Source organism: Peromyscus leucopus, chromosome 5 (genome assembly GCF_004664715.2).
Source record: "Peromyscus leucopus breed LL Stock chromosome 5, UCI_PerLeu_2.1, whole genome shotgun sequence".
Lineage (NCBI taxonomy): Eukaryota > Metazoa > Chordata > Mammalia > Rodentia > Cricetidae > Peromyscus > Peromyscus leucopus.
The window spans coordinates 129,451,839-129,479,548 of NC_051067.1; the positions used below are offsets into that span (position 1 = coordinate 129,451,839).

At 48.2% G+C, this 27,710-nt stretch overlaps 1 protein-coding gene across 5 annotated transcripts in view; it reads right to left on the bottom strand.

Moving 5' to 3' along the window:
• Tarbp1 (TAR (HIV-1) RNA binding protein 1) overlaps positions 1–27,710 on the bottom strand; it is a 53,069-nt gene continuing 25,359 nt past the window's right edge. For 2 of the 5 annotated variants that reach the window (XM_037206360.1, XM_037206363.1), the window contains 18 exons: positions 26,775–26,936; positions 23,210–23,424; positions 22,318–22,579; positions 22,043–22,231; positions 18,931–19,121; positions 18,710–18,781; positions 16,109–16,229; positions 14,206–14,316; positions 12,514–12,663; positions 12,091–12,177; positions 9,424–9,603; positions 7,719–7,915; positions 4,678–4,759; positions 2,770–2,941; positions 1,563–1,754; positions 1,269–1,393; positions 791–927; positions 1–482 (listed from right to left, as the gene is read on the bottom strand). In XM_037206360.1, the coding sequence (XP_037062255.1) occupies positions 314–482; positions 791–927; positions 1,269–1,393; positions 1,563–1,754; positions 2,770–2,941; positions 4,678–4,759; positions 7,719–7,915; positions 9,424–9,603; positions 12,091–12,177; positions 12,514–12,663; positions 14,206–14,316; positions 16,109–16,229; positions 18,710–18,781; positions 18,931–19,121; positions 22,043–22,231; positions 22,318–22,579; positions 23,210–23,424; positions 26,775–26,936 (2,814 nt within the window). In that variant the 3' untranslated portion in view covers positions 1–313. Of the gene's footprint in view, positions 483–790; positions 954–1,268; positions 1,394–1,562; positions 1,755–2,769; positions 2,942–4,387; positions 4,483–4,677; positions 4,760–7,718; positions 7,916–9,423; positions 9,604–12,090; positions 12,178–12,513; positions 12,664–14,205; positions 14,317–16,108; positions 16,230–18,709; positions 18,782–18,930; positions 19,122–22,042; positions 22,232–22,317; positions 22,580–23,209; positions 23,425–26,774; positions 26,937–27,710 lie in introns of those variants that run through there. The other 3 variants (XM_028889788.2, XM_037206361.1, XM_037206362.1) reach the window with 3 other exon arrangements.

Consider the following 27,710-nt stretch of genomic DNA (forward strand, 5'->3'; position numbering starts at 1 on the left):
TAGGTGCTCGTAAGTAACAACTTTAATTCTTCCATACTGTTAGCACATACTGGTTTCTAGGAAGAACATTTTAAAAATTCATTTTTAAAATTCCCATAGTTGCTTAAAATATTTTAAAAGGTAATTTGATTTAGCTAAAAGGGACAATACATAGTGATATACTTTAAGGCACATGAAAAAGTTTTGGCATTGAGGTGCAAGGTTAAAGAGATGCAGATAATCCCAGGACATCTCCGACTATTTCATTAGTCCAGAAGGTTATAAATAGACACCATCTTTAGCACCATTGGAGACGGCAGGTGAGGCTCGGCCTTCAGGATGCCAACTCCGCACATCTGAGCAGCTGCTGTCTGGTATACTCCCAGATCAGCAGAGCCCCGCTCACGTGCACATTCAGTGAGCGGATGATGCCCTGCTGAGGAATCTCCACACACACATCCAGCTGCTGGATCAGGTTGGCTGGGATTCCTTCCCGCTCATTTCTGCAGAAGAAAAACGGAGCAAGACGTGAGCTTCCCTGTAATATAGGAAGTACCTTTTACTATTATTTTTTCAGAAATCCTGAATGTTACTATAGGAGACAGATAAACAGAGTAAGTCAACTTGGGTTCCAGGAAGTAAAGAAGGGCGTTACAAAGACAGCCAATTCTGTGTTTACTAGTCAACATCCCAGGCGGGTGAGGTGAAGGGGTCCCATAAATGCCACAGGTTGACAGGAAGTTGCGTGACAGGAACCTAGGTAAGTCTTCAACAGCGTAGAGAACAGACACAGACCAGGGAATCGACTCACCCCAACAGCAGCAGCGACTTCTCAGGGAAGCGGTACTGGGCCAGGTCTGAGCTTTGCGCTGTCTGCTCCACACCAATGACAGTGTAGCCTTCGGCCTTTTTCTGCTGCAGATAATCCGTCAGCTGGGCTGGTCTCACCTTAGTGGCAGTTTTAGAAGAGCAGACTATGAAATCATTGCATTGTGAAATCAGAGAGTGGACAGAGCATTAAACTTAAACCCAGCCTGTCAAGAGGACTTTCAAGGGGAAACAGGGCATCAAAGGACATCAGAAAGAATTCCCTCCACTTCACAGACTGCTGAGTGGTGGCTGAAGAGAGAGGTGACATGTTCTCCTGGAGGGACTGCTACACTACAGCAGGTCACAGATAAGACCCCTTGGAACTCAGCACGGAAGGGTCAGACTGAGAAACTGGCACAAAGACAGCATGCCAAAACACTTTCACAACTACAGAATTTAATGAGAGACTTTACACCCACCTCTACCAGAGGAAGCCACTGCTCTGCGGAGACGCTGAGGTGCTGGAACTGTCTGTCACCGACACACTGGAGACTGCCAACCACGAGTACTGCGGCTCCAAACACCTCACAGGTCCGGCACAGCCCTGCACAGAATGGCTTCTTACTAAGACTGTCTCCAGCAGATCACGGAGTTCATAGCATCCCAGCCTTTCCTCTGAAGCTTGCCAAGAGGACTGTGTGTGGAACACACTCAGACAGCCACAGAAGGTTGATAATCAGGTCTCAAGTGAACTACCTGGAAGATGATTTTACCTCCTAAGTTGGTGGGCTTGTCGATGAGCGAGGCCACAACAATCAGTCTACTGATGGACTTCCCAAGCTTGGCGGCCCGATCCTGAAGCATAAGTTCCAGGTCTGACTCCAGAGCCTTGTGTCCCCATGGGATAATCTTTTTCTGGACATCAGCCCACTCTGATTGGCTGTCTGCTTCACCCAAGGTATAACCTGAGAAGAAATAAGAGTTCCTGTATGTAAACAGGGTCAATTCTCTATGTATTTGCATCTTTAGATGATTTTTTAAATATTCTTTTTGTTGTTAATGAGTATATATGGCCTGAGTGTATGTATGTGCAGGTACATGGAGGTGCCCATGAAGACCAGAAGAGGGCATTGACTGAGAGTGGAGCCAGCAGTCTGCTCAATATCAAGTGCTCACAAAGGTCTCTCCTCCCTTGGTGTTCTCCCTACTAGGCTGGATCTCCTGGGTTTTTGCTGCCTGCCACTGTCTGCCACATCTGTGTGCAGCCATCTGCTGTTAAGAACACAGCTGTGGGAGGGCGGGGACCCATCTCTGTTTAACATAATGGATCCTCATGGAATGAATGAGTAGATTCAAGATGATCTGTCCAGAGATGCACCAGTGAACCACTCCACCTTTTCCCAAAACTCTACCCAGAGACACTGAATTAAAACCACAGGGTGAGCTAGAGTTAAAAAAAATTACATGTATTAGGAGGTTCGGGGGCATGCATGTCATGGTGTGATATGGAAGTCAAAGGACAACGTGTGGGAATTAGCCGTCTCCTACCATGTGGGTCAAATTCAGGTATTCAGGTTTGGCAGCAAGTACTTGTACCCAGTGAGCCGTCGGAGTTGGGAAGAAACACAGAGGCCAGCAGAAGACTGGTGGAGGAAACTTACAGAAGGGGCAGGTATGGTGAGGGGGAGCCAGACTTTAGGGACTCTGGCTCTGGGGAAGCACTCACAGTGGGAGGTGCAGTTGGGGTTGGGAGGGGAAGCTGGGGGAGGAGCCAGGAGAAGGAGGCTGCCACCACACTGCGGCTAAGGTGAGCTTTCTGGACACAGAGCCATAGGCTCCTCAGGGAAGCCTGACAGGCACTGATGTTCCTGCCTTCAGAGGCAGAGACCCGGGGCAACAGAACAACATCATCAAGACCCATTCCAGAACTGTAGTCAGGAGCCCTCACCCATGAACCAGGGTAAAATGAAGCTCCCTTACCTCGGTCCTGCTGGGACCAGTCTCCTGGACTCAGCTCACCAAGTGCAGACCCAGACAGGTACCACTGGGGCCCTGCACTGGAAGGGATGTCTGTGAAGCTGGTAAATTTATCCAGGGTGATCCACTCCTCTTCAGTGATACCCGAGAGCCGTGGGAGGGTGTAAAATATGGTCTGAAAAGAGAATCGTAAAATCTAAATATTCTTCTTCTTAGAAAATAAAGGAGAAACCCAGAACAGGTTTTCTTCCTGCTGGTGCTTCCCCCAAGCCCCCCTCTCCAGCAGGCTCTTCCTGCAGCTCGTCTAGGCATGCTCCACTTTGCCCTAGGACATTCAGGGATTCATTTAGGGACCCCCGGGAGCAGGCAGGGCCTCTCCTCCTCTAACGACACATGACTACTGTGCTCTGTACACCATGCTTCCCAGGGCATTGTCACTGAAGAGAAATGTATGCCTACAGGCAGTTTCCTGGCCACCAGACACTCGCCATCCCATGCTCAGGTCCACTACAGACATCCGGAACCTGGATCCTGGCTCAGGATCGCTGTGTGACCTGGGATGAGCCACAAAGGCAGCTTCAGTTCCCTCGCGTGTAAGAAGGTGGGTAGCTGGTGCCTATGAGGCCACAAGGCCACCTTTCTGGTCTTCCCTCTTGAAGAACACTCAACGGTGGGAAGGCATGTGAGAGAGAAAACCCCAAGTAACAGGCAAGTGAAAAGTGAAATGACACTCAATGCACATGCCTTTGTCCAGGGCAGTTTTAAGGCAAATACGGTTTGCTTCAGGCTAGGCAGATTCGTGCAGATTTAAAGCGATGTCATGGTGGAGAGTACTACTTCTTAGGTCGGTCCCCTGCACTCATGTGCGAACACAAAGGCTGGGTGACAAGAGTCTGGCGGGGCACAAAGCTCTCTGCACCACAGTCCACACACACAGCTCTCACTCGCTGCTGCCCACAGACCACTCTGCCTGCTATTGCTGAGGAGTCAGGTAACCGCTAAAAGAGGTGGGCAGGGGTGAGGGAAAGGAGAAAGGACTCTCTGCTTGGGGGCTGCCTGGGAAAAGGGGGACGGGGCTCTAGAGAGCTGTCAGGAAAGCATCAACAGAGGGCTCTGGAGCTGACCAACACAGACAGCGTGGTAGGATATTCGAAAAACCCTAGTACGTTTTATTTTGACAAGAATGACATTCATGTCGTGTGTAGCACATCTCACAATACATAGTATGTCTTCAAGGACAGCTTTAAGCCAACCATGAAAGAGCTGACTGCATGTGGCTAGGCTCCTGATACAGGTCCCCAGAGAAAAAGTCACCCAGGCAGATGTTTTCACTTCAAAGCTAGGTAGGCAGCACAGTATTGTTGCTGGAGTTGAGCAACAAGGGATTAAGAATGCCTTATACTGTACACAAATTTTAAGAATTTTCACACTCAAGTCATTTATATTAACTGTAATAAGTATGTGTACAGTTCTTTACACTAGTGCTCTGCTACTACCAGCAAAGTGAGGTACCATTGGCCACATACTTTCATTACCCGGAATCTAAAAAGATTAATTGCTATTAACAAGAGATCTTTTTGTTCTTGCATGGATCACAGGCTTCAGTACAAGAAAGTCTCACCTGCGCAAACGTTCTCTCACTCACTTCCTTTTAGAAATCTGCTCTGATTTCTGTTTAGAGTTAAATATTCCCTTCCAAGGTTTACAAGCCAGACACTGCCAGAGAAATAGAAAGTGAGAATGACTAGCCAGTTGTCACTGCTGAGGAGTGAACCGCAAACACATCGCAGAACTTTCCAGGGTCCCGGGGACAGAAGATGAGCCCCGTTACAATCCTTCACCAGCAGGGGCAGGAAAGAGGAGTCAGGACGGTGGACAGCAGAGTGTCTGCACGCCGCACTCCCGGCTTACCTCCAGACAGTAGTCCTTCAGCGGGTGAAACGTGGAGAAGAAGAAGTGGTCCTGGATGCGCTGCCAGTTCTTCCTGGCATTCCTGAGGGGGAGGGACAGGGAGTGAGGCAGGACTCAGAAGTAAATGGTTCTGGTGAGGGCAAGTCACTAATGTATCTTTAAGAATTCCATCCCAAGGTCATACTCCCAGTCTTCAACATCAATGTGTGTGTTCTGTCTGTCTGTCTGTCTCTGAGGTTGTGGTTTGAATGAGAAATGTCCCCCACAGGCTCATGTATTTGAACACTTGGTCCCTGGTTGGTGGTGCTGTTTGGGGAGGTTTAGGAGGCGTGGCCTTGCGGGAGGAAGTATGTCACTGGGGGCGGGCTTTCAGAGCTCACAACCTCGCCCTCCTTCCGGTCTGTTTGCTGATGTGATCTCTCAGCTTCCTGCCGCCATGCCTGCTGCTGGCTGTCACGCCTCCTCAGCATGATGAACACTTATCCCTCTGCAACCGTAAGCCAAGACAAACTCTTCCTTCCATAAGTTGCTTTTGGTCATGGTGATTATCACAGCAACAAAAAAGTCACTAACAGGGTTACTGGGGATTAAGCCCTGGGGCCTCATGCATGCTAGGTGAAGACACTACCTCTGTGCTCTGTCCCTAACACGCAGTATGCTTTTTTTTTTTTTAAAAGACATGGTTTCTCTATGTAGCCCTGGCTGTCCTGGAACTCTATGTAGACCAGGCTGGCCTCGAACTCACAGAAATCTACCTGCCTCTGCTTCCCAAGTGCTGAGATTAAAGGAGTGTGCCACCACTCAATGTGCTTTTTAAGCTGGAATTTAGAAAGGTTCTCATTTTTGCTTTGGTTTTTGAGACAGAGTCTCAGGTTCATGAGGGTAGCCTTGAACTCATGTATCTGAGGACAATCCTAAACTCTTGATTCTACATCTCTACCTATGTGCTGGGATTATAGATATGTGTAGCCACACCTAGCTTTTTTTCTTCTTTTAAGCTAGGCTTTGTGGTCCTCATTTGCAATTCCAACATTCAGTAGACTGCCAGGAGAATAAAGCCAGCCTGAGCTACATAGCCAAGACTCTACCAAAAATACAAATAACAAAACAACAAAGCTTTGCCTTGCTGTTTCTGCAGAACTGTGGCTTGAACCCGGGCCTCATGTCCTCCAGAATGTACTCTCCTACTCAGCTAGCTCTCAGGGCTTTTATTTCTAAATGGAACACAAAGATGAGCAGAGAAACTAAGTTAGCGCTTTCAAAATCATACAAAACCAACTAAAGGAATAAAACCCAGGTCCCTGAGTGTCAAACACAGACACTGTCCAGTAGAGCATGAAGACTGTGGAGAACACAGTCCCACTGTGTAGCCCAGGCTGGCCCCAAACTCAATCACATAGTATAGACCAAAGTCACCATCACCTGCCAGCACTTGGAACCTCTGGGGTTAGGATCCCTGTGTCTCTGCCTGGTGGTGGACCCCTTTTTCTCCTAGAGAGTAAATCTTACATGAGCCATGGTTTTCACTTTGAAGGCATATCCTCAAAAACAAAATGCACCTACTGTGAGCAAGGATGAACTCCTAATCCAGCCACCAGGGTGGAAAGGTAAAAGTCACGTGACAGGACAAGCAGTTCAGAATTGGGACCATCAGCCCCAAACTGCAGAACTTTCAGGCTATGAGGCTTCCTATACTTTACTCTTTAAAGAATTGTTCTGCACAAGTTCCTGGTACTTCACCTTCCTCACTGTCTGTGTTTTTGAAAAAAATGAATGGCATGTAGTACTTTAAACATTCCAAATATCTCAACACAGAAAACAGTGGACTCCAAAAACCTATGGCATCAACGTAATGTGCTTGCCACCTGCATGCCAGATGTGTTGCAATGTAGGCTCCATCCCTGCCCACACTGCTGGTGCAGTCTCCCAGCTCTGTCACTACACCGAGCCTGCTCCTCTCAGGCTCTGGCCTCTCACCTGTCGGTCTATCCCCTCACTGGCCTCAGATTTGGGTAAACAGCTCCCCTCTTACTATGCTGGCTGCCTTGGACCTGCTTCTCACACAAAGGCAACGCCTGTAAGAACTGGTCGCTTTATCCTGCCTCCACCCAACTCTTCAGTTCCCGAGTACCGAGATCCTTGTCCCACGACTCTCAGACTGGCTTCCTCCAGGGTCCCACCTGCCTCCAGTCCCCACTGCTGCTCCTCCTGCCCAGAAGCCTCTTCTCCTCACTCACCAACTCCTGCTCTTCCTCTGGATCATGCTGGGTAAAGTTCTTCCCTAAGCCACGGGTAGAGAGTCTGCATTTGCCATGGTACCCTCGATATTCCTGTCACCTACTGAAAAGCCTGTGCACTGATGTGACTGCTTGACAGCCCTCTCTATCCTGTCCGCAGTCCGACTGAGCCACCTAAGACAGGACTTTTGTCCACCTGCAGAGGTGTGTGCCTGCCACAGAGGATTCAAAGGAGGATATGAAATTAAAGAATAGAGAAAGCGTAAAGCTCAGGATGTCTGACTTTCATTGGCTATGTCCCTATTTGGGCAGGAGTTAAAAAGATAAGTGGCACCATAAAAGGATGTTTTCTTGCATAGTAATAATAATAATAATAATAATAATAATAATAATAAATATATGGGATCTGAGCCAACTGCTTTTAGGAACAAGGGATTTTAGGATCAACAGGCAGAGAAAACATCTCGGTGCCGAATAGCCAGCCATGATCTCACCACAGAAAGCAGTGCTCGGATGGACGTAGGTGGCAGAGGGGTGATGGGGCAGCTCTGGGGTCAGTCCAGGTGCCTCCACGCTGCCTTCTGTGCTGGAGCAGAGCTGAGAGTTCACAGGCTCAAATAAAGGATGAGGAAAAAGTATAAAACCCCCATCTGGACTCCTCATCCATCTGTACAGTTTAGCACCATCTGCTGCATGGGGCTGACCCAAGCCCTCTGTGCGGCACTGGTACAAAAGAGGGTAACGAGGCTACCCCTCGCTCCTCCAGGCTCTGCTGGGAAGAAAAGAGCCATGCGGTGTCCTCACCCTGCGCCATGCATGTTTTCTGCCTGGCTGAGACTGCACTCGATGACTGTGGTCCAGGCGTCACACTCTTCGAATTGCAGTGCTTTACAGAGATGCCAGGCCTTCTTGAGGGCTACCAGAGCATAGAGGCGGACGCTGAAGTTGTGGCTCAGACACCACTGCAGGGCAGTCGTGAGGGCCTGCTTCAGAACCAGCTTCTGGAAGAACAGGGAGACACTGCTTCAGGGGGGACATGGCAGCCTGAGCAAGACTGTAAGGCCCGGAGGGCCGACAGAGTGGACATGGACTGACAGGGTGGACACGGAGGACTGACAGAGTGGACACGGAGGACCGACAGAGTGGACACGGACTGACAGGGTGGACATGGAGGACCGACAGAGTGGACACGGACTGACAGAGTGGACACGGACTGACAGGGTGGACATGGAGGACCGACAGAGTGGACATGGAGGACCGACAGAGTGGACACGGACTGACAGAGTGGACACGGACTGACAGGGTGGACATGGAGGACCGACAGAGTGGACATGGAGGACCGACAGAGTGGACACGGAGGACCGACAGAGTGGACACGGACTGACAGGGTGGACATGGAGGACTGACAGAGTGGACATGGAGGACCGACAGAGTGGACATGGAGGACCGACAGAGTGGACACGGAGGACCGACAGTGGACACGGACTGACAGGGTGGACATGGAGGACCGACAGAGTGGACACGGAGGACTGACAGGGTGGACACGGAGGACCGGCGGAGTGGACATGGAGGACCGACAGGGGGGACATGGAGGACTGACAGAGTGGACACGGACTGACAGGGTGGACACGGAGGACCGACAGAGTGGACATGGAGGACTGACAGGGTGGACACAGAGGACTGACAGGGTGGACACGGAGGACCGACAGGGTGGACATGGAGGACTGACAGAGTGGACACGGACTGACAGGGTGGACATGGAGGACTGACAGGGTGGACACAGAGGACTGACAGGGTGGACACGGAGGACCGACAGGGTGGACATGGAGGACTGACAGAGTGGACACGGACTGACAGGGTGGACACGGAGGACCGACAGGGTGGACATGGAGGACTGACAGAGTGGACACGGACTGACAGGGTGGACACGGAGGACCGACAGGGTGGACACGGAGGACTGACAGAGTGGACATGGAGGACCGACAGGGGGGACATGGAGGACCGACAGGGGGGACATGGAGGACTGACAGGGTGGACACGGAGGACTGACAGGGTGGACACGGAGGACCGACAGGGGGGACATGGAGGACTGACAGAGTGGACACGGACTGACAGGGTGGACACGGAGGACCGGCGGAGTGGACATGGAGGACTGGCGGAGTGGACATGGAGGACCAGCGGAGTGGACATGGAGGACCGACAGGGTGGACATGGAGGACCAGCGGAGTGGACATGGAGGACTGACAGAGTGGACACGGAGGACTGACAGAGTGGACACGGAGGACTGACAGGATGGACATGGAGGACTGACAGGATGGACATGGAGGCCCGGCGGAGTGGACATGGAGGACCAGCGGAGTGGACATGGAGGACCGACAGGGTGGACATGGAGGACCGGCGGAGTGGACATGGAGGACCGACAGGGTGGACATGGAGGACCGACAGGGTGGACATGGAGGACCGACAGGATGGACATGGAGGACTGACAGAGTGGACATGGAGGACCAACAGGGTGGACATGGAGGACCGACGGGGCAGCTGTGACCAGCTCTGACAAGCCTTTCACTGGCCTGGCCATAGGGCTGCAACTTCCTCCCATGCAAATGAGCTCAGTAGCACTGACAAATGTCTCAGGGAAAACGGTTTCCAGTGTCCTCATTTTTGTAATGGCTGCAGCATGACCTCTTTCCTACAATCGAGGTTGACATGGATCTTCATGTAGACTGACACAGCCGTTATGTTTTAGAAATGTGACTGCACCCTATGACCTGCCCTAGGCTGAAAAGTAAGACAGTATCCTCTAGGAGCCCCACTTTTGGAGAACCTGGAGTATTGCCTTCCTCCACTGAGTGCTGAGCTCCCGAACTCCTAACAGCAACCTTGAGCCACACAGAAGCACAGTTAACAAGTGGGGAGAAGAAAGCCGGGCATGGGATACTTGAGAGGGGACAGCGGCTTGACCAGAGTTCAGGGTAAACCTGGGCTATGGGAGCCCTGTACTAAGAAACTGAACGAGTCTGGAGCAGACTGTGGAGTCTTTTCCTCAGTCCTTAAGCTGTCTGATGCTCCACCACATGCCCCTACAAGGTCACCTGGAGCTGCATGAGGGGCTGCACTGGCTGTGAGCCCCACACACAGCTTCTACAGGCTGCACAGCAACCACGTCCACAGAATGGGCTGCCAGACACATCACAATGGTTCCCTGCACGATGCAACTATTCATGAGCAGGACAAACCAGATGTAAGCAAGCCATTCTCTCGGTCCCTCCTTATTCAGCATGCCATGAACATTTATCCAGGCCACTGTCTTCTCAGGACAGCATTGCTGAAAGAAATTACAGGCACGCATACGCACACACGCACGCACGCACAGGTGCCTGATGGCTCAGAAAGCCTAATGACCTGAGTTTAATCCCTGGAACCCAGGTGGGAAAGACAGAATTGACTCTATGAAGTTGTCCTCTGACCTCACACTTGCTATGGCACACTTACTACACACACACACACACACACACACACACACACACACACACACACACACACTAGAATAAAATAAAAACAAACTGAGGCCAGTGAGATGATTCAGTGGTTAAGAGTACTTGCTGCTCTTGCAGAGGACCCGGGTTTGATTCCCAGCACCTATGTGACTGCTCACATCTATAACTTCAGTCCTAGGGGATCTAATGCCCTCTTCTGACTTTTATGGGCACCAAGTATGGACATGGTGCACATACATTTGTGTATAAATTGAACAAATCTAATTTTAAAAAGAGTAGCTTAAAAAAACATCACAGTCAACACATGTGCGCACACACACCCCCCCCAACATACACACACACACACACACATACACACACACACACACACACACACACACACACCCCAACATACACACACAAATGGCACATACTGTCATCCCTGTGATAAACAACTGTACAAACTGCCATCTATATCTGCAATAATGTCAGGGTCTATACAGGGAGGCCACGGGGGAAGTGGAACTCTCGAGTGAGGAAACAGAGAAGGACCAGGCATGTGGGCACCATGTAAGCATTCCCAAGTCTGTCCACACCAGTGTTTGTGAGAGACTCTCTGTTCAGTAGGAGCTTACGAGCCCCTGTCCTAGTTGAGGAGCTTCTGACAGTGACGGCTTTTGATCAAGGAAGAGTCAGTTTTCTTTAAGAGTGTGGCCTGTGGTTCATCGACCACACTCTGGTGGATGGCACTACACCCAGGAGAACATGGGCAGCACAAATCGGACTAGGTGAGTTATATTAAAAATAGATAAATAGATAGATAGATAGATAGATAGATAGATAGATAGATAGATAGATAGATAGATAGATAAAGAGGACATTAAGTTGAGAGGGGTGGGATGATGGGGGTAGATCTGGGAATAGTGGAAGATGAATATGATCAAAATATATTGTATGTATCTATGAAATTCTCAAAGAACTAATAAAAATATACGAACAACAAAAAACCAAACACAAATAGCCAGGAATGTAAAAAGGCAAACCCTATTTAAATACTTGTATAAAAATAAAAGCTGCCGGGCGGTGGTGGTGCACGCCTTTAATCCCAGCACTCGGGAGGCAGAGGCAGGCGGATCTCTGTGAGTTTGAGGCCAGCCTGGTCTAAGAGTGAGATCCAGGACAGGAACCAAAACTACACAGAGAAACCCTGTCTTGAAAAACCAAAATAAATAAATAAATAAATAAATAAATAAATAAAGCCATTTATCCCAACAGGAATCACCTGTGAACTTGGTGTGTAGTAGGTGTGTGTGTGTGTGTGTGTGTGTGTGTGTGTGTGTGTGTGTGTGTGTGAGAGAGAGAGAGAGAGAGAGAGAGAGAGAGAGAGAGAGAGAGAGAGAGAACGGTTTTCCCTTGCACACAGCAGCAGCGGGAGAAGGGGGCGGGGACTGGAAAACCCCACAAGGATGCCTGATAGTTTAGGGGTAGGCAGAGAAAAGGGTGATCTGGGAGGGGATGGGGATGGGGTAGATATGATCCAACTACACTATATGAAATTCTTAAGGAACTAATAAAAAATGAGGAAGAAACACATTTTAAAGATAATCATGGGGGGGAAAAAGTCCTCCAAACTGGCATAAATACATCCTTTTTTAGAACAGCAAGTTCATAAACTCTTCTTGCAAATAATTCAAACTCACCTTTTCTGGAATATTCTGAACGATGATGTCCAAATGTGACAAAACAGACAAAAACGTACAAATGCTCGTTTTAAGTTTTTCTTCACCCTGATGGAAGACGAGGCAGAGAAACTCATTTGAGGCTTAACTGTGAGTAATGGCTGCTGGACTCTGGGCAGGCAGAGGCAGGAGAGCCTCACGTGCACCAAGCCCTGGGTCAGCCCTACAGGACAGGGAGAACCTGCCTGGGGCAGGAGTGGGCACTGGGCTCAGGACACAGAGGGAGCTGGAAAAAGAGCAAGATAAAGATGGGGGGCAGAGGAGATGAGGGTCTCACTGGCGCTTGGGACTGGACCCTACAATTACATCCAAGGTTGCAGACACACCTCCACACAGTCAAACCATTTCCTAGTTCAGAATGGCATGAAGAAAATCTTTACTTACGTAAGAAAAACAATCCCAGAACTTTGGAAGGAACTGAGGGAATTTATGAAGAATCAATATAATAATCCACTCAATAAAATATTTTATGGATGCTTGATTGTTGGTGAAGCCAGCATGGAAAATCTTATCAATAATCCCGTTCAAGAAGTTCTGAGGGAGAAAACATCAATGGTTAACACGCTATTCCTTTTCAATTTAAAAAAAACTCTGGTTAAGAGCGCAGGCTGCTCTTGCTGAAGACCTGCTGGGTTCATTTCCCAGAACTCACAGCAGCTCACAACCATGTCACTCAGTTCTAGGGGATCCACACCTTCTTCCGGCCTCTGTGGGCAATGCACACACACAGTACACAGACATACATGCAGGCAAACACACACACACACATAAAATACAATAACAAGACTGACTTTGTGCTGGAGCATTTTCACTGTTTACTTAGGCGTCAATTCTGTAACAAAGGCTTGGATCGCCTACGTTTTTACAGGGAAAGCGAAAGATACAGAAGTTTAATAATTTCCCTAGTTATATACTTATTTCATTTCTGTGGGTGGTGCATGTGTGTGTGTAAATGTTCATGTGTGCATGGACTTCTGAATGCAAGTGTGTGTGGGTGTGGGCACATAAGAGACAGGCCGGAGGTCTTCAATGTTAGGTGTTTTTCTCAATCACTCCATACCCTATTTTTTGAGGCAGGGTCTCTCACTGACACCAGGCTTCTCCATTTTGGATAGACTGGCTGACCAGCAAGCCACAGGGCTCCTCCCATCTCCAGCCCCTAAGTAATGGGAGGACAGGGTGTGCCACCAAGGCTGAATTTTTATGTGGGCACTGGGGAGCAACCTCAAGGCCTCCCACTGAGCCACCCCGTGCCCAACCCCCCACCCATGGCTGCGGTTGTGCCCCTCCCACACACACTCAGTTCTGTACTCAAGTGGTAGCTCTCCTGTGCAGCCTTATTTCACACTTGGACCCCACAGCACAGAAACAACATCTGGAGGGGAGCAAAGCTCTTTTTCCTGACAGCGCACCCATCCACTTACCTACCCTCGGGTCTCCCAGCTCCATGACCACCACCCCATCCCCAGCTGTTCTCTGGCCTAGACCCTGAGCTCCAAATTCACCCCTTCCTCCCTTCGCAATCATACTTCTGCCTGAGGGATGATACATGTGTAAGCACCAAGTGGAAAAACTATAGAAGCAAATTTAAAAATGAAGCCTGTTTTATTTTGTATTTGAAAGAGGAAAATCGTTCTTAAATTAATGACTTTTGGTAGAAAAATGCCTAAGATACTCATTTTTTAAAAACTACGTTTAGCTATTCTATGTGTATGTTTACGAGTGTGTGTGTATGTTTAGGTGCGTATGCACAGACATGGAGAGGTCAGGACAACTTCTGGGCGTCAGTTCTCTCCTTCCGCCATGTGGGTGCTAAGGATTGAACCCGGATTGTCATGCTTGGGCGGGCAGCTTCTCTCTGTATGTCTCTGTCTCTCTCTCTCTTTCTCACACACAGATTGTTTTTGTTTTTGTTTTTGTAAACAGGGTTTCTCTAACAGTCCTGGCTGTCCTTGCGCTCACAGAGATCTACCTGTCTCTGCCTCCCAAGTGCTGGGATTAAAGGCCTGCGCCACCACACCTAGCCAGATTTTTGTTGAATGAAAACAGTATTGCAGAGCCTGAGAACTACCATACCTGATCAAACCTGGGGAACAGGACCAGCAGAGTCTGCCACACCCGGTTCTTCACCCGGTGCTGTAGGGAGTTCTCGTGGTAGCGAGTTCTGGACCTAGATGCCGATTCATCCTGGAGAGACGGGGTGGAAATCAGGAGTAAGCCACCTACCTACCATACCTGTGACTAAGAATCGTATCAGTGACAACCTCAAATCCGAAAGATGTTACAAAGCAACATCACATACACTTCTGATTCTGCCCTCTTTGTCCTATTTGAATTTGAATCTGCAACTCAGTTCCAAATGTCACGAAGAAACCAAACAGGCAAGGACACCTCTAGATACAGGATGGCAGCACCCAGCCCTTCTGCATCACAGAACTTTTCTTTCTGGCTTTCAGCGAAATCAGCCAGGCAGCCCACCACCCTCTACAGGGTTTGAGCTCAGAGACTCCTTTTCTATCACCAAGCTATAGCTTCGGCTCCTCGAGGCTGACTTTTGTCACCAGTCACTGCTGAGCCAAGAAGCCACTGAAGACTGTCATACATAGTGACAGAGTCCTTTAAGATGAAAAGTCAGTCAGGCCTCTCCAGGGCCATTTCCATCGAAGGTGGGTATGCCTCCACTTCAGCTCCCCAGTGACCTTTCTAGATGATGCTCTCTCTGCCCCTCTACTTCCCATTCTACTCAGCCCTCGAGGCAGCCAATGAAAGGCCACTTCCTCTGAGACAACCATCCAACTCCCACAGGGAGAAGACAGGAGAGTCTTTTTCCGTGAAAGGTACTTCCTAGGTTTAATATACTGGAGCCGACCTTCTCCCTTCAGGAAACAGTCCTGTTTTGAGACATGGGACTAAAGTGGGCTCCCCAGTCACTCAAGCATCCACAAGGTCAGACAGCAGAGCAGAACTGTCCAGACAGGGAATAAAGGAACACCAGGACACAGCTCAGGGCTATGTGCAAGGCTCCAGGTTCCATCCTCATACTGACTACACTCAATGCCACCCTTTCTGTTTTCTCCCTAACTTAGGAAACCCATCCTTCAGACACTGTAATGGTCACTCATAAGTGATCTGGCAAGCTCGGAATAGCCGATCATTTTTATCTGATGAGTATGAAATTTTCATCCCTGCTACACAAACGCCGGGAACCCGACCTCAGCGCGACAATACCAGTAGCATCGAGACTTAACATAGGTGACTACTGTGGTGGTTAACACTCCAGCCTGACGCCATGTAGAATCACTGGAGAGAGATGCCACCAAGCATGTCTGGGAGGGAGTTCTAGACTAGGTGGAGGTAGGAAGACCCACTCTAACTGTGGCCTGTGTGATCTGATGAGCTGGGGTCCTGCACTGCCCGGAGGGGACAGTGAGCTGAACACCGACATTCACCTCTCTCGGTTTCCTGAACTCAGACTCACCAGAGCTGCCTCATTCAAGCCTGCCTGGCCATTACGGACTGAACTGTTCAAACCAGAAGCCAAAACAAACCCTCCCTTCCTTACGCGGCGTCTGTCAGGTCTTTTTTTGTGACAGTAAGAAAGGCAACTAACGCTGCAGTTCAGGGACCCTCAGCTCCTCTCGGGGTGCCCTTCCTGGATGTCTGCTGGTTCCTTCCATTCCATACGCAGTGTGTGGATGTGGCACAGTAAACACAGCACCGTGGGACTGGCAACCCAAGATACCCAGGTGAGGACTACAGGGCCAAGGGAACCAAACCAGAGAGCCTGAGGTAGACAGGTCCTAACCAAGCCTTCATCAAAACTACAGCACGTCACCATCAGGCTTTCTGTGGTAAAAGGTGTTTAGAATACTCACTCCATGTCTGTCTGCACATATTCAGGTCAAATAAAAGGCAAGTGCTAGACCGTGGCCCACCAAAGGCAGAGTTAATTCAAAGCAGGACAAAGGCTCCTTCTTACCTTATCCAGGAGCTTGATGGCAAGATCTTCTAAGAACAACTTGTGGGATATGTCGGAGTCATCTAGCAGACACAAGAATTTGACAGCACAAATTCTCACATAATAATCTTCTCTCTTAGTGCTTAAAATATCAAATGATAAACTGTGTTAATATGTTTTAGAAATAGAGAAATGCATCCACTATTTGTACCAAACCATTACAAGTACCAAGTCCTCCCCAAAACGTGATTGAGATTAAGTAGGTTTATAGTTAATGAACATCCTTTTAAATTGGGAGGCAGCAAATCACAACAAACAAATGTTTTACAGGAGAACAGCACAGAATGGGCACAAATACACCCAGACCTCAAGGATCTATACACACACACACACACACACACACATACACACACACACACACACACACACACACACACACACACACCCCAAACAAAAAATAAGCCTGTCCCTATCAATAATGATGTCATGGAGGACCCACACCCTAGTAAGAGACAGAGGACCAAGAACATGGGCTCTCAACTCCATAGCCTGTCTCTGTCTCCTACTATACAGGAAGCGCTCTAAATGTAACAAGCTTGTTAACACCCACTAGAAAGTGACACTCTGACTACTATGTTAAACCAGCCCAGCAAACAAATAAACAAAAGAAATTGAAAACAATTAACTGGGCTGGAGAGATGGCTTGATGTTTAAGAGGATGTACTAACCATCTATGGGACCTGAGTTCAGTTCCCAGCACCCACATCAGGAAGCTCACAACTGCTTAGAACTCTAGCTCTAGGGGATCCAGCACCATCTTCTGGCCTCTTTTGGTACTTGCACTCACATGCACATACCCATACACAAATACACACAGATACATATAAATAAAAGTCTCTGAAAACACTTATAACAATGCTCACATTTAAGGAAGCATGGCAGAAGAGTTAAGATCCAGCTAGCTCTGAAGTGAATACCTGTTATAAATACTCACAGTAATCACTTGTCGGCCTTAACTCTAAAATCACAAAAAATGATCTAACAATCTTTTCATCTTTCAAACACACACTCAGGTTTTTGAAAGAAGATGAGAAATTAAGACTTTAAAGCATTTGATAAGCTCCAAAAATTTCAACTTAGGGCTGGTGAGAGATGGCTCACTGGGTAAAGGCGTTGGACACTCAAGCCCGGCCACCTGATTCCACACTCGGAACTCACATAAAGGTGGAAGGCGAGAGAGAACTGACTCCACCGAGTTGTCCCCTGGCCTCCACGTGTGTGCCACGGCACAAGCTCGACCCCTTCCACCACATAAGAATAAAGAGATTTGAGTTCAATCAGACAGGATCAATCTACCTAGAGGATACCCTCATAGCCTATCTCACACTCATTAGCTACACACATCAGCCGGGTATGAATTTTTTATGTTAATTATTCTTCAATGAAAGGGCTTTACAAAGATTCAGGGCCTTTCATTCACTATTTTTATGTATAACATATTTACTTGTTAAAATGGTAAGTATGAATTCTTTTTTTGTTTATTTGTTTGTTTTTCGAGACAGGGTTTCTCTGTGTAGCTTTGTGCCTTTCCTGGAACTCGCTTTGGAGACCAGGCTGGCCTCGAACTCACAGAGATCCGCCTGCCTCTGCCTCCCGAGTGCTGGGATTAAAGGTGTGCGCCACCACCGCCTGGCAGTAAGTATGAATTCAATGATAAATTTTTCAACCAAATAAAAGGTCACAGAATAAAGTGTACATCACCTCCACCCTTCCACCCAGAGCCCATCCCTCAAAGAAAAGGAGGGGCCTATGTTACCTGATGGCATGTCTTTACTTGAACTAGACTGTGCACTCAATTTTTGAAAGTTTATTAACTTAACAAGTAGTGAAGATATAAATAAAATATATGAGCAAGGAATATTATTATATTTAACACATTTTGAAGGCTTGTGTTATGGCTTGGTTAGGGAATTGCCCCTCAGGCCCATGTGGAAGGCCTGTTCCTAAGGGGTGGCCCCATTACGGAGTTCGCGGAACCATGGGGAGGCGGGGCTTAGCTGGAGGAAGTGGGTCACTGGGGTTTACAGCCCTGCTTCACTTCCCATTTCTCTCTGTTACCAAGATCTTATGCCACGGCCGTAAGCCAGTCCTAAAGCCATGATGGATGTGTCCCTCAAACCTCTCTGAAGTTATCTGTCAGACATTTAGCCGCAGAAATAAGGATGATGATAATAACAGTAACAAATGAATACAGCTTGTGCATTAAACTAGATGTAATGATAAAACTTTTATTAATTTATGAATAATGGAGCTAGAAAGATGGCTCAGCAGTTAGGAGCACTAGCTACTCTTTTAGAGGACACAGGTTCAATTTCCAGGACTCACATGGGGGATCACAACCTTCTGTAACTTTTATTTCCAGGGGATTCCACACCCTCTTCTAAGCTCTGAGGGCACATGCATAGGGTACAGATATCCATGCAGGCAAAACTTACCCATACATAGAAGATAAAAATAAACCTGTTTTTAATATATAATATATATGAATAAAGACTGTCTTGGAAGTTAAGTCGAGTGGAACGTCTCGCTTGCATCGAGACACAGGAAATGGGCCGTACTTACTTCTCTATGATGATGTTTGCCGCACAGTCTTGTCCAAGGTTTTCTATGAAGGTTTGGACATCTTGAATAAGTCTTAAAATGTGAGAAGGAAGAAAAAAAAAAGATTCAGAAGAGGAAAAAAATTAAAAGCCCCAAAGTTAATACTACAACCTCCTGGTTTAAAGCCGAGCACAGACGTACCTCCACCCATGTGTGACAAGTTGACATAGTGGCATTTTTACCTCTGATCACGCCTAAACACTGTTCCAAACACACACGCCTCCAGGACAAGTTCACTGTAACCCTTAGCACTGGAGAACGACCCCTGGGACACACCGGAAGCAGCCGCTAACCAAGATCGGCAGCAGTGACGGATCAGAATGTTGAAGACCCCCGTTTTTATGGTGGACATTTCAATTATCTTGCACATAATCTGAAATGAAACACAACACTCAGTTTAACCTTTGACCAAGCCAGTTAAAAAAAAAATTAGCGGGCTGGAGAGATGGCTCAGAGGTTAAGAGCACTGCTTGCTCTTCCAGGGGTCCTGAGTTCAATTCCCAGCAACCACATGGTGGCTCACAACCATCTGTAATGAGATCTGGTGCCCTCTTCTGGCCTGTGGGGATATGTACAGGCAGAACACATAATAAATAAATAAATCTTAAAAAAAAAAAAAAAAGAAAGAAAGAAAGAAAAATTAGCAGCATAACAATGATGAAAGTTAACAGCATAATAGTTTTATAAAAACTATTACTTTCTGATGGTGGTTCCTAAAGAAATAAGCCCTCCTGGCTTGGGATGGTGGTTAATCTTTAAAGTCAACCTGGCAGATGTAGGATCGATAGAGACACATGTCTATGAGTGACTACGGGGATGTTTCCAGAGACGTTTATATGAGAAAGACCCACTCTGAATGTGGTGGCGGCACTCTACAGGCTAGGCTCAATAAAAAGGAGAAAGTGAGCAGAACACCAGCATTTAACCCTGTTTCCTGGCTGGGTGTCATGTGACCAGCTGCCTCAGGCTCCCGCTGCCACGCCTTCCCTGCCATGATGGTCTGTGTCCTCAAACCGGGGGGTGGGGGGTGGGGGGTGGGACACGGGACGGGGTGGGAGGGTGGGGGGGGTGGGACACGGGACGGGGGTGGGGGTGGGGGGGACACGGACACACGACGATGACGACGACGACAATGACGACGGACCTCTCCTTCTGTCAGCTGCTTTTGTCAGGGATTTATTATAGCAATGAGAAAACCAACACACAGCCTGGCCCCAAACTCTGTACACTGAATACTGAATACACACAGCTTCTAATGTCAACCTACAAAGGGGTTTCGACATGGAAAACAAAACTCTCAGGACCTGCTGGAGAGTACTTCCCTTTTATGTGCAGCCTATTTACTTGCTAACATGGTAAATGGGAGTTGTGTGATAAATTTATCTGAAAAATTCAGAACTAAACTCTATTGGAATGTTTTCAGACAGCCCCTGATCGTGGAACACTAAGTCCTAGTATTTCAAGAGTGTGTGTTAAGTCCAGTATTCCTGGTGGAGCCAAACATCCAGAACTCTCCAGGAGAGACACGTGCCAAGGACACACAAGGAGGAGGCAGCCCCTCCCTGCAAAAATAGGACCTCAGTGCTCCAGAGGCAAAGACCACAGTCTCCTGCTGCGCCCCACAGTGCGCAGAAGGGCAGGAGGGGCAGCGCGGATCCAGAACAGGAACCGGAAGCAACCTGAATCTACAGCAGGACGGAATCCCATTGGGTCATCCTCCCTGCTGAAGGAATGGCTGCAAAGAGAAGTACAGCCATCCCTCATGGCCCTGGGGAACTGCCCCAGAATGCCCCTGGACAGCAAAATCTGCAGAGGCTTCGAGCCCTGTTCATATAAAACAGTGTACACTCTGAATGGAGCCTCCCTATGGGGGGAACATTATGACTACTTAGATCAGCCGTACAACCTGGGCCCAGGGCTGCAGCTGGCCTAGGAGAGCTACCAATATCCCAAAACATGTCTGTAGACAGTGATGTCATGTTGCAGTACCCAGAGGCTGACACCGGGCTCCTAGCAATCTCTAGATTACGGATAATATCGAATGCAGTATAAATAGTTGTCATACTTTTATAAATAACAAAAGGGCAGTACTGAGGCAACTTTTTTTCAAATATTGCTTTTAAAAGTGTTAAATTTTTTCACATTCATTTCTTTTGGGAGGGGTATACAAGTGCCACAGGATACATGTGAAAGACAGAGGATAACATTCAAGAGTTGCTCTCAACTTTTACCAGGTGGGTGGAACCAACTCTGGTTTTCAGATTTGGCAGCAAAGGTCTTTATCTGCTGAGCCATCTCTCTGGCCCTCAAATATTTGGACTTATTGGCTGAATCTGTGGATAGTGAAGCCTCAAGCTCAGGGGGTTGTCCATACCCCCAGAGAACAAAAAGACTTTAAAATCCTGTGTTTCTCCACCTAAGACTTAAAAACAAATGACAGTACAACGTAAGTACAAAGACAAAGGGTGCCTGCCATGCTCCTCCTGTCCTGGTCAGTGTCAAAGCACACCAGCTCGGCTCTGCACCAGGCCAGCCAACTCCCTCAGAGGGAAGAACGAGGCCTCCTGAGTTCCCAGTCATTGACTTGCCAAATGAGTCAAGTTTGGTTTTGGTGGTGGTGGTGGTAGTGTTTGTTTTGAGACAGGGTCTCACTATGTATCTCTGGCTGTCCTGGAGCTCACTGTGTGAACCAGATTGGTCGCTAACACACAGAGATCCACTAGCCTCTGCCTCCTGAATGTAAAGACTAAAAGTGTGCACTGCCACCCCCAGCTGTGACTCAAGATCTTAAATACTGTGTGAACACAAAGGGAAAAGGTGTGATCTGAGTGTGAAGTGTCCTCCCCCACCCACCCCAGGCTCACGTGTTCTGATCCCTTTGTCCATCTGGTGGTGACGTTCTGAAAGGTGGTGCCTTGGAGGGGTGTAGACTAGTCCTGTGTGTCTGTTCTCTGCTTCCTGGTGCACTAACTAGCACGGCAGTGGTCACTGCCTCCCTCTCCTTCCACTATAGAGGGAGCAGCCGCGTCCCTTCCCTATCACAATGGACTCTATCCCCTGAAACTGTGAGCCAAAGCCAACCTCTCAAGTCCTGCCTGTTGACTATCTGGGCAGAGCAGGGCAGGTGGGAGTTGGGCCCCATCCTGAGCCTCCGGTCTGTCATACTTCCTCACCTCACTCGAGAACACATTCTGAGAACAAAGCCCCCATCCTAATACTTAGATACAAACACACCTCTTCTTCTCTCGCTTGTCCTACAGACTACACAAAATGCAAAGAGAAAAAAAAAATTACCTCTTTTATTCTGAAGTATGCCTGGCCCTTGAGTTTGGCGGCAATGGCAAGGATTTCATGACCAAAAACAAAGTGAACGAAGGCTTTTAAGTTAGGCCAGAACGTCAGCTGAGTGTTACCCAAGGAAGATATAATTTTCCAAGCCATGTCAAAGGCTTCGATGCAGAGTGACTCCTCGGAGGTCAGGAGCTGGCAGAAGGGGGTGAAAACGCGGTGGTCAACCTCAGGGATGCTGCTGCTCCTTCATCCCCCAATTCACCTCTCCCCCGTCTCACCTGGGGAACCAGCACCTCCATGCAGCGGAACACGGGTAAGATGCGGTCGGCAGGGAGGACCGTGAGGACGTCCAGGGCCGACCGCAGGGTCTGCGCGGGCATCTCAACAGCAGGGAGGAAGCACTCCTGCACGTCACTTTCCGTGGCTGGATTAAGGGGGCGGTGCCTCCTCAGCAGGAAGGCGAGGCAGACCCACTGGTCGTGTAGATACTGCGCCACTGTCTTCCCCCATCCTGGAGAAGACGGTGACTCTTCCAGAACACTGAAATTTTCAAAAGGAAAGGTACTAAGCCACACACTTTCCCAAACCCGTCTTCATTTCTTTGGCAGTTTAGTGCTGTTCCTTACAGAAGCAAAACAGACGAGTAGTTTGAAAGCAGTCTGGCCCCTGCAAAATCTTGGAGAGAGCTGGAGGAAGGGAACTGGGAGGTGGGGGGCTCTTCCAGCTTTTCCATCAGCAGGTAAAGCACCGTGAAGCCCTCTCCAGAATCCAGGTAGATGCTGGTACCACATTTATAGGCTTTTTAAGATCCAAAATCATAAGTGTTTCCTTATAAGCTCCCCAGGCTCAGATAAACTAACTGCACCCGAAAACAGACTGGGACCAAGGATATATGTGTCACATACGTCAAACAGCCTGTCCACACACTGAAGCACCCCCACCGACTAAATGTTCTGCAGGGCATTTCCACAACCTTGAGAGACTCACTGAAAACCAAGTCAGATGGTCAGCAGGCTTCTGACAAGGGAGGTGAAGAACTTAATGGTGTCCTCTCATCCAAAATGGAGCCTCGCCTCCCCAACTCCACTACACCACGGGCACCATCACCAATGACCATGACTGCAACAAAAGCCAGATTGTTAACCCTTAACAAAGACATTCCTCATTCACCTGCCGTTCTCCAAGGGATGCACACAGCCGTTCTGTTCCTCCGAACGGGGCTTCTGCAGCATCTGCCTGAGTGGAAGAGTTGACAGGAACCTGTCCACGGGCTCAGCATCGGGAGACTCCAGCTGCAGCACTGGGTGCTGGTCCACAGCCTCACACAGAGCTGCCAGGGTGGCCATGCTGACTACTCTCTGCACCTGATGACCCAGGGTTGGCTCCTGCGGAGGACAGAACAACTCTGAATGCAAGGGAATCAAGTCTCAGTCTGAGGCGACCGGGGCTGCAAGGCTGTGACGCCTCATGCCTGCCTCCCTTCTTGTTACTGCCGAACATCAGTGGAATAAAAGAAGTTCAAATGTACGGCTCTCTGCCAGTTTAAAATGGCAGCCGGTACTCAGCATGAAGAGTACAATTCAGCCTGTACAATAAGGGCCGCCTAGACCTCCTTATAGGCCAGATCAGCTGCCTATGAATGACAGTGCCCTGGCTTGAAGAGGGTTCAAATCCAGGGGCCAGTGTCTCAAGTTGGGTTTTTAACCACTCTGCCTTTCTCTGTTATGTGTAAGTAATGCCTACAGGTGCTAAAATCCAGTGCAGATGTATCTACAAAAATTATAACACAAACTATGAAGAAGGAAATAAACACCACTGTGTGAGCACGGGGCATAGGGAAAACGAAGGGAGGAGAGAGACCTGGATCCAACAGAGGCTACCACTCCCTCTCCTGGTAGGGTCAAGCCAGATGGAAGCCTCAGGAAGGAGGTGCTATGGTCTAAGTGTAAATTCACCCAGGCTCTTATGAACATGTGGTCCTCAGCTGGTGGTTGGTGGTGGTTTTTTACTCTTGGGAAGAGGGGGGCTGCCACTCAGCTCTCAAATAAATCACACATGGAGGCTTATTCTTAATTATAAATGCACGGCCTTAGCTTGGCTTGTTGCTTGCTAGCTTTCCTTAATTTAAATTATCCCATCTGCCTTTTGCCTCTGGGCTTTTCATGTTCTCTATTCCTTCCAGATTTCTCCTATTTATTTTCTCTGCCTGCCAGCCCCATCTATCCTTTCTCCTGCCTCACTAATGGCCATTCAGTTCTTTATTAGACCATCAGGTGTTTTAGACAGGCACAGTTACCACAGGTTCACAGAGTTAAACAAATGCAACATAAACAAAAGTAACACACTGTAAAATAATACTCTACAACAGGTGGTACTGTTTGGGTGGTTGTGGAATCCTAGCTATCAGGGGTGGGTCACTAGGAGGTAAGCTTTGAAGAGGGTTCTGATATGAGCTCTTCACTTCCTGGTTTACTGTGATGTCAAGAGCTCCACCCATACTCCCACTGACAAGGAGCCACCACACCATGCCTCCCCCACCCGTAACACTGTTCTCTCTTAAATGCTAAGCAAGAAAGAACCCTTCCCTTAAGTCGCCTCTGTCAGGTAAGTAAGGAACACACACTTGTGACTGAAAATCTCTAAGTGGTCACCTCGGGCAGCTGCAGCACAGGGCACCAGGGGAACAGGGAAGAAGGATGGAGAACTAACCCGGAAGCCAAGGAAGGAAGCCAACCATGGAGGCTGCGATTTAAGGCTAATGAAAGGGTTCTATACTGGGCCAGTGTGAGCAGAAGACCTAAGACACCTCCCGTATCTGCACTGAGGTGGTTTTAAGACTGAAGAGAATTGCTGGGTATGAAGGCACAGGCCTGGAAACCCAGCAACTCAGGAGGCTGAGGCAGGAGGATCGTGAGTTCAAGGTCTGTTTAGGCTACAATGAGAATTCAAGGTCAACCTGAGTAATCTATAAGATTCTGTCTCCAAGTTTAAATAAGATGGGGTGGGAGAGCACGGATATAGCTCGGTGTGTAAAGCACACACCCAGCACAAAAGCATTCTGGAATGGAGGTTGTGATCCTGCCGAGGGTTGTGTAACTGAAGGTAGGCTCGTGAAAACTCTGACAACCGTCAGAGGTTTTTTGAATGCACAGCGACTCAAACTTAATTGAAAATCAACATGTGATGAGTTTAAGGTGTTTATGGCTGTGCTTGTCCATCTTAACTGTGGGACTTCACGGTGGCCTTGTTTCTGAACACACAGCACTCTCACCCTGATTTCAAGCCACACAGAGCCAGTGAACACTGCCAGATACCCCTGGGCCCAGACTGGGACTATTGTTTCTTATAAGCAGTGTTGTGTGTACAAAGTTCTCAGCTCTTACACAGGTATAAGCTCAATTATAGAAAACAAAGACTTTAATGTGTTCCTACTATGGTTCCTCAGCATGTGAACATAAATTAGTGTATGTTTCCATTGTACTATTACACAAACAAGCATATCTACCTCATTTGTATGCAATTTGCTTTCTTCTTTAATAAAGACTAAACCATATGCATATCAAAGAACTTTTTAAAAATAAATTTCTTTATGATTTATTATCTGCAAATGCTTAATTTGTGTTCCCATTTTTTAGCACTACATACCAAGGTTCATAAAAAAAAAATTCTTCAATGAAAAGAAGTCACAGTGAAGTCAGGTAGTGGTAGCATATGCTTGTAATCCCAGTACTTGGGAAGCAGAGGCAGGTGGATTTCTGAGTTCGAGGCCAGCCTGTCTACAGAATGAGTTCCAGGATAGCCAGGGCTATACAGAGAGACCCTGTCTTGAAAAACCAAGAAGAAAGGAAGGAAGGAGGGAGGGAGAAAGGAAGGAAAAAGGGAGGGAGGAAGGAAGAAAGGAAGGAAGGAAGGGAAAAAAGGGAAGAGAAGAGAAAAAGAAAAGAAAAGGGTTCACAAGAGAAAAAAGATTAAGACCTGGCTTAGGGTATACGAGGTGTTAGAATTCCTATCCACTCCCCCATGACCATCATGTGCTGGCCAGAGGCTTAGTCATCCCAGGGCCTTACGTCCTACATACTCCACCATGCTCGGCGTGATCACGCAATCTATGCACATGAGTGGCATAGCTCCGGAAGCCCATACGCGCGTGTGCAAAAGGGATCTATAAGAGCGGGTAAGCCCGTATGCGCGGGTGCAGAAGGGATCCATAAGAGTGGGTCCTACTCATCCCTCCGCCTTTTCTACCCGCACAGTCTTCCCATAGAAGTACATCCCTTCACTTCAGTTCCCTTAATAAACTTTTATAGTGGGTTTTGTTGTACCTTGTGGTTTTTCTCACATGGTAAACAGTGCCGCTTAATGAATAACATTGTGACACTTACTAAATAACATGGGGTCCTATATTCAAACCAGCAGAAGGAAGGAGGAAGGAAGGAAGGAAGGAAGGAAGGAAGGAAGGAAGGAAGGAAGGAAGGAAGGAAGGAAGGAGCAGAAGGAAGAAGGGAAGAAAGAAAGGAAGAGAAAGAGGAAGTGAAGGAGAGAGAGAGGGGTATCAGATCTCCACACATTCAATGCTGTGATGTATCCCAACTCTACTCCCACAGTATTGGTACCTGAAGGCAGGATCTTAATCAAATTTTAGGAAATCCTTTTTATAATTGCAAGATATTGTGGAGCAATCAAATAGGTATTCCTTGCTGGACATAATCACACACCTTCAGCCCAGGAGGGTTACCTTTCCATCCTCAGCGTCCTGCAGATGGTGAATGCATGCGTTTTTCAGAGGAGAGATGACTCGACGGATGGGGTTGCCTGCTTTCCAGCCCAGCTTCACCTGGAGACTCGTGAGCTCAGCCAACACTTTCAGGTATAGCTGGCAGCGGTCCAGATCTGCCACCTACAACAAATGTCAGGACATGTAAGGACACAGGACCTGTGACTTTCACACACGTACAATCCAGAGAGGAAGCAATCCCTGCATTTAAATGCACTAACAAGACACTGAAGAGGAAAGCCATTCCATCATGCAGTGCCCAGGACGGCTGCATGTAGGCTAGGGATGTGATGTCCTTCTTTGCAGTCTGAACTCTCCTAGAACCTAATGATACCTTTCACGGCTCAGCATCTGAACCCTCATCAACTAGGAAGCCTTGGGAGGCAGAAACTGGTCCATGAATTCTTCTTCTTCTTTTATTTTTAACACATAGTAATATACACAGCAATGGGTATCTCTATTTTCACTCCTGTATAATGAATTTTGTGTGGTCACCACAATTTCCCTCTCCAGTCTCTCACCACTCCCAATGGCCTTCCTCTTCCCAATCACCTCTTCTACCGTCTCAGAAGCATGGGTGAGGGATTGCTTACAGGAGAACGAGCACCTTCCCAGTGGCTACACCCCTGAGGAAAATCTCTCTCCTTCCCCTAGCAACTGTTTACTACATAGACATCCTCAGGAAGAGGCGGCCTTGAGATCCCTCCCCGCTCCGTGTTAGATGTTGATGGGCCCATGCTTGCACAGGTCTTGGGAGGATACCCAGGTTCTCCAGCTCTTCCAGGCCAGGGTGGCCCTTCACAAACAATAACAACAGTGATTACAAAGCCCATGCCTTAGTTTACTGCTAACTGACATCAGTCCTCAGGGGAAGGAGGAATGCCCTAATTCCAAATT